Raw genomic sequence first — 7,036 nt, forward strand, 5'->3', positions numbered from 1 at the left:
ACAAATAAAGTCCCTCGGGATTCAGTTTGAGTCCCGGATTTTTTGCAAGAACCCCTTTATGTCTCGCGGTGTGTTTAGAACCAGTTAACTTTAGGGTAAAATGGATCGCGGAGCAGGATTCCTACTTTCCATTTCAAAATTCCACTTTTCCGGACTCAATTTTCCAAACCTCTCCGTAGATTTACAGACCATTATTTAACACAAATGGTTAATACAGCATTATTCGGCAAAGTAGCTAGCCTACAGGCGTCTGTAAAAAAAAAAAATCTTTCAATGGTTTTCTCGTGATAACATGTACGTGCTTGCATGATGAGAAGAAACGTAAACACTTTATAACATATAACGTTACCTATCCTCTGACACAGCAGTTTGAATCATTAATTCTGGTTTAATTTTACATAATCACCAAAAAGTAAAGAAGCCTACAATCTGATTTAGATGACAGATGTTGCTGGTTTGAGTAGCATTTGAGTAAATATTTTAGCGGAAAGTTAAGAAAGTCGCTTTTAGTAGTGATGTGTCCTCCCGTATCGAGGCTTCGAAGCGTGTGTCGAGTAATCCGGGATTCTGTGAAGCGCGTATCGAGGCTTGTGTCAGTGACGTATGTGGTGACGTTTGAAGCCTCGCGAGCCGCCTGTATGGTATGGCGCTTACTCCGTGACAAAATCAAACATCCGAACGACCGATGTATGGCGCTCGCTTTGTGTCATTTGAGTATATGGCGTAATCGACACGTTAACTTCTAACGTGACGCCGCCGTGACGTCTGCATAGATCAACAGCTACACGTTATTGACGTGTCTACGTGACGTGATATTTGCGTGTACGTCTCCATATAAAACAAATGGAGACTCACACGCACGTATACACGTGTGTTATCTGTCGTGCTTGTCAGTCTCGTCGCCGAATGGAACATTTCGAGCGCCATACGATCGACCGACCGAATGTCGATCCGAACGTCTTGTACTTTTGAGCGTCTTACCGAGCGGGTGACCCACGTGACGACCTGACGTGACGTCAACGTCTTGAAATTAGCATTTTTTTAACCATGCAAGTATCCAAGCTGATGTGTAAAGACTATAAATGGACATGAAAGGCAATACATATAAATATTGTACCCCTAAAACAACACTAAAACATTTTTCCTGTGCATGTAAGGCTATGTGTTTTACTTTCAAAGAGCAGAAATACTGTAGGCTAGCCTATATACAGACATTCAAACGTCTTAATTTGACCAATATAATCATTTTAACTAGTTTTTATTGTTAATTTTATTGCTCAATCAATGTACAATGTACAAAAAACAGATCCAGAAGGTTTTCATAAATATAAATATTAGATTTATATCTTTGGAAATGTATATAATATATATATATATATATATATATATATATATATATATATATATATATATATATATATATATATATATATATATATATTTTATACATGTATACATTTATATTTGAAACTGTTGTGGCCTGTGAATCTACAGTTTAAAATATTTAATAATAGATAATAAATGTTATGAACTTAAGACCTATTTATGCATCTTTATTGTTTGTGTTTGTTTGTTTGTTTGTTTGTTTGTTTGTTTGTTTGTAAACAATGTTGTGTTGAGAATAAGAGTTTCTGTGTTGGAGTTTTGGGGGTCACCTGTGGATTGTAGTAGCACCTCCTGCTCCAATAATAGGATATTCCAGAAATGTAAAAGCTACTACACTTTACTGTAATATGAAATGTTGTTACTAGAAGTTTTATATAGCATAATTAAAATAATGAATTTACTTTTCCAACAAATATTAAAAAAATTCACAATTATACGCTAATGAACTGGTAGGGCTATTACCACACAGCATCATTGAGTCAGGAGACTGAAATAAGAGGTTAAAATGAGATCAGATCCAGATGGATTAAGCTGTGATAAAAGATTTGCTGTTTATTTATTTATTTATTGAATTTGAATGTTACGTGTAACAAAACGCTTTCTCTGTATTCAGGTTTGACTGTAATAATAATGCAAATATATATTTTTTTTTATTGACTCTTGTGTGCATGATCCGAAAGCACTGTTTGATTTTGAGCACAGATACAATGGTTTTGAGTAATTTTTTTTTTTTATTTTGAAAGAAGAGTCAGATGTTCTCTGAATGTAGTTTGAAAATTTGTTTTTGTGTTTAAGGTTTTGAAAAAGTGAATGATGGTTCCAAGAAGTGTTTCAGCAATTCAGGAAAACTGTAATATAGATTAAAAACATGCATACAAGTTTTAATAAAAAGTTAATCTAATCAAGCATAATCTCAGTCTTAATAAAATTAGCCTACTAAATTATCATGATCTTTCACAAATAGACATCATAAATGTTAAAGTGAAAGGTTTATTTAAAACATTTGTATAAGAGTTCTAATATTACATTTAGATATAATATAGCAGTGCTAATCAGCTGAATACTTTACTTTGTAATTAAGGTTCGTTTATTTTCATGTCTACCACATATAAACAATGAGGCAAAACGAAATGATTGATAATTTTCATAAAATCATCTTTAACACGTTCCTACATGTGCTTACGTATTGTTAACGCGTTACCATGGCGACCGGTCGGAAGTGCGAGTAACCGATGGTCTTCCCAACATGTTGTTTACGTGTGAAAACACGTTGTAACACGTTTGTGTTTTTCTTACCTTAGTTTAACTTCTTATGCTTCTATTGTATCCTCTAACTAGTCCACATTTGATTATTGGCTGATTTAGAAAGTTATGTGCTGTGTATTATTAAAAGTTAAATATAGCAGAGGCTATTAGGCTAACAAACCGGGCATTGACGGCTAATTCGGAAAAGCACGAGATATTCCACATAATTTTTCTCTATCTCCCATTAAAACGGAAGTTTTAGGAACAGACAATGTCTCATATTTCATGGAAATACGCTTTAACACATTCAAATGCAGCGAAAACTGCAGCCCTATCTGCTTTTGTATGCATATAGGCTACAAATCAAATATACTATGAATTAAAAAAGTCCATAGCCTAGGCTACTGACCATTTATATCAGACAAATTGATTTTACAAATGTAACAATTGTGGTCTCAGATAAATATAAACATGTTTATTCCTACTCTATAGAGGTTAAGATATGTCTGAATCTCAGGAAGATATCTTTGATCAAGTAGATACAGTATCTCTGTAAATGCAAATAAAAATGATGTTCTTTATTTCATTCAAGACCTTACACCAAAATCAACTTGTCTTCTATGGAAACTGAACATGTGTTTATATTGTATAACCTCAATTAAAACATCCAGAGCTGACTATGAAAAATCAGATTCTAGCGGTTGAGAACATAGGCAGGTCCACTGTAAAGGTTGAATTGTAACGTATACATCAAAGTATTAACTAAAATAGGTTTATGTTATACTATTTTAATATTGAACAAACTAATAAATACATATTTTCTGTAGTGACAACTCCCAATATTGATATTTTTGGCAGCCAACTTAAAAAAAAATAATTAATATTTATGCAATAATTATGGTACATTTTTCCCATTAAAAATAATACCAAAAAATTTGTTTTCTAATTTAAAAAAAATGTTTTTTAATTAGTGCAGTATTTCAGATTAATATAGAAACTAGGCCTTTTAAATTAAATTGTTTAAATCAGATAGGCGCCATAAATCAGATAGGCGCCATCTGTTGAGAGAAAATAAAATAAAACCTGTAATTTCACGGTGTTACCACTAGATGCCAGTATAGCTCTCTGGCAAGGCTTGTTAATTAGTTTTTGGACAAAATTACTTACTTTTAAGCTCTGGATTTGAATGTATTTTTTTTTTTATTCTCAAATAATAGGCCTACTTTTTGTCGAAGTTTATAAAAAATAAATAAATTTTGATTTGAAGTGTACACGTTTTTGCATTATTATTACAGTCAAACCTGAATACAGAGAAAGCATTTTGTTACACTTAACATTCAAATTCATGTTAAAAAGAAAGAATATAGAACAACTTAAAAGGGCATGAAAAATCATGACATAAGGCTGACATCACACAACGTACCAATGCATTATCCCTCATGCACAATTATAACGTATGATGTTTGCATACGGGTACCATTACGACATCCTTCATGAATAAACATGACTTCTGATGTTTGTATACGTATATACCAATCAGAGACACACGTACCATCGGGTCACATATGCAAATATAGTCTCAAATACAGCAATTTCATTGGCTACTGTGCTTTTTGACGCGTTAACGCGAACAAACAGTGCGTGTTGACGCCAATAGTATCCAGCTGCAGACCCGCAGCACCACCAGTTTCAGAACCCCAGCGCCAGAACCGGAAGTAAGGGGCGGAGCTTACATTCTAACACCAGCGCCAGGACCGGAAGTGAGGGGCGGAGCTTACGTTCTAAACCGAGTAACGCCACCTAACGTTTTGGAGCGTAATTTGCTTAGACACGAAACGTCATTATTACACACGAAATGTCATACTTTATACCTATTATAATGATACATTAAGGTATAGTACAATAAGCATTTAAAACATTGATTTTGTGTAATATAATTCTATATAGTTATCCGTTTTATTGTATTATGAGAGTTACTTCCTGATCGTGAAAATAATGCTTGAAACTTGTGGTCATTTTATATAAAATATACTTTATTTCACAAGAACATGTGCAGCATGCATTTTTCTTTATGTAAAATAATGTCAAAAATCTAAAAAGAGAGAGAAAATCCGGCATTGTTTTAAAAGAAACCATAAAAATGTACCGTACTTCAAATAATAGCCGAGTCCCAAATAGACGATTGTCTCTTTACACGCCTGGTGTGGCTGCAGGTCTGGGTAAATATAAGTCCGGTCTCAAATAGAGGTCGGGTCTGTTTTTTAGTTTCAGGTTGTATTAAATCTTCTAAAACCCGTCAGATCGTCCGCTTTTTGGCGGAATAGAATGACTGCTGCGCATGACAGGGCGCTTAACGAGCAGAGAGAGAGAGCCCCGGCCGCGCGCGCGCACTCTCACGTCTTCAAACAACACGAGCACTGTCTTGCTCTTTATTTGTCACATACCAGTTATAGTTCATACAACGAGCAGTGACTCACTGTGTAATAAAAACATACCCTAAATATTATTTAAAAGGTGCAACAATTTTTTAATATTTTTAAATACTTGCAAAAATAACCATGCTTGTGTCATTGTAAATAATTCCGCCCCTCCCTCACTTCCGGTTCTGGCGCTGGGGTTCTGGCACAAGGGTTCTGAAACTGGTGGTGCTGCGGGTCTGCAGCTGGATATATCTCGTTGACGCGGTCAAATTTCACGCGTTTCGTTTAAAGACTATTGGCCCCGATCGCGTTCCATACGCCTGTACCACGTGACTGCTTCAGGAAGTGGTTCGGTGGTCTATTTGAAATTTAAGGGCCAGCAAAATGCAATGGATTCCCCCTCACATTTTGTGGACCTGGGACTTTGCGAGTTTGTTAGCGATCTATTCAAGCTTATTTTTTTTGCGATGGAACCATGCGATGTCATTATAATCACACTGCACGTTTTACATTTATTGTCCACTTGATGGCACAATAGAGCAAATGAAGCACCATAAAGCTTCTGCACATGAGTGGATGGAACGCTTCAATGCTTTATGAAGCTTCATCTCGCCATCACTAGCTTTTAGTGAAATGAAAAAGTGCACCTTGGATTCAGTCGTTTTTGACAATCGCAAAAGAATCACTAAACGTGTGACACCCTAACGTTACTCGTTTAGGTTCTCAGAAACTCATGACTATATTGTATAAAGCTAATTCAGAGGAATAGTCTGGAAAAACATGCTCCGCAATAACTTAATAACCGCAATCCAATACTTTTGACCTCCATACTGGGAAGAAGCCCTGCCGGATTGTGGCTATTAATAGTGGACAGAATAAACGACTTAAAAATGCTCCTTTTTCAAGATGTGGGTGGCTCTTAAAAGAGCCGTTGGGTTTGAGTATTTTCTCTTGATTTCAGTGGTTTATCCCCCGAAGCCGTACAGGGTGCGTCCCTGTCTCTTCAGCGCGTACACAACATCCATGGCGGTGACGGTCTTTCTCTTGGCGTGCTCGGTGTAGGTGACGGCATCGCGGATCACGTTCTCCAGAAACACCTTCAACACTCCGCGGGTCTCCTCGTAGATCAAACCGGAGATGCGCTTGACGCCGCCGCGGCGAGCCAAACGACGAATGGCGGGTTTGGTGATTCCCTGGATGTTATCGCGCAAAACTTTACGATGACGCTTAGCGCCTCCTTTCCCGAGTCCTTTGCCGCCTTTGCCTCTTCCAGACATTATTACAACCAAGAAGCTCTTAAGCAGCTGGAAAACTGAATGCTTGTTAAACGTGCTAGAAGATAGTTTAAAATCGCTTACAGGACCTTGTTGAAACACATGAAGGCGGAGCTGCAACGTCATTTGATGCGCGTCGTTCCAGCAGAAATTCAAAGTGTACAGCAGCTATCAGCGTTTATCGAATATATTAAATCTCGAAAGAGTGAGTGGATGAATAAATAGAGACAAATAACATTGACACAGAAAAACAATGAAACTACGATTTCATATATTATGTAAACAATATAAATTTTAGTACAGACAATCATCTCCTTCCTTTATGATACATCTCTAAATATCCTTACTTCCACTGACATTTGCAAAGTATAAACAATAAAACATTATTCTTTTGACATTAGTTTATTTTGCAATCACATACTGTTTTATTATATGCACCCAGAACTAAAAGTGTATTATTTACACTACAGGTGACTGGGATGAGCTACACACATTGTTTTTTTTTTGTGGTTTTTTACGTGGCTTGTTGTTATAAGCACATAAACACACACATTAATTGACTGCATGATTGAATCAGTTGACTTTACAGCTGTTACTTTTTGCAAATTAAAAATAACCGTAAATTTTCTGTAAAAATCCCTTTAATGCTTCCAAAGTAAAGTTGATGCCCAAGGGTCTTATTTAGTTTGTATATTGAAAAAGGGGTAATAC

The 7,036-nt window shown here is 36.0% G+C and overlaps 1 protein-coding gene across 1 annotated transcript; it reads right to left on the minus strand.

Moving 5' to 3' along the window:
* Positions 1-6,016: 6,016 nt before the first annotated feature.
* LOC143721288 (histone H4) lies at positions 6,017-6,328 on the minus strand. Its single transcript, XM_077211576.1, has one exon. It carries the CDS (start codon positions 6,326-6,328, stop codon positions 6,017-6,019), a length of 312 nt encoding a protein of 103 aa, XP_077067691.1.
* Between the last annotated feature and the right edge of the window lie 708 nt (positions 6,329-7,036).

This window comes from Siphateles boraxobius, unplaced genomic scaffold (assembly GCF_051911475.1).
Source record: "Siphateles boraxobius isolate OS27281-9 unplaced genomic scaffold, OSU_SipBor_1 65, whole genome shotgun sequence".
Taxonomy (NCBI): domain Eukaryota; kingdom Metazoa; phylum Chordata; class Actinopteri; order Cypriniformes; family Leuciscidae; genus Siphateles; species Siphateles boraxobius.

Bases quoted from the DNA above. Each gene is read 5' to 3' on its own strand.
- LOC143721288 (XM_077211576.1), bottom strand. From the start codon at position 6,328: ATGTCTGGAAGAGGCAAAGGCGGCAAAGGACTCGGGAAAGGAGGCGCT.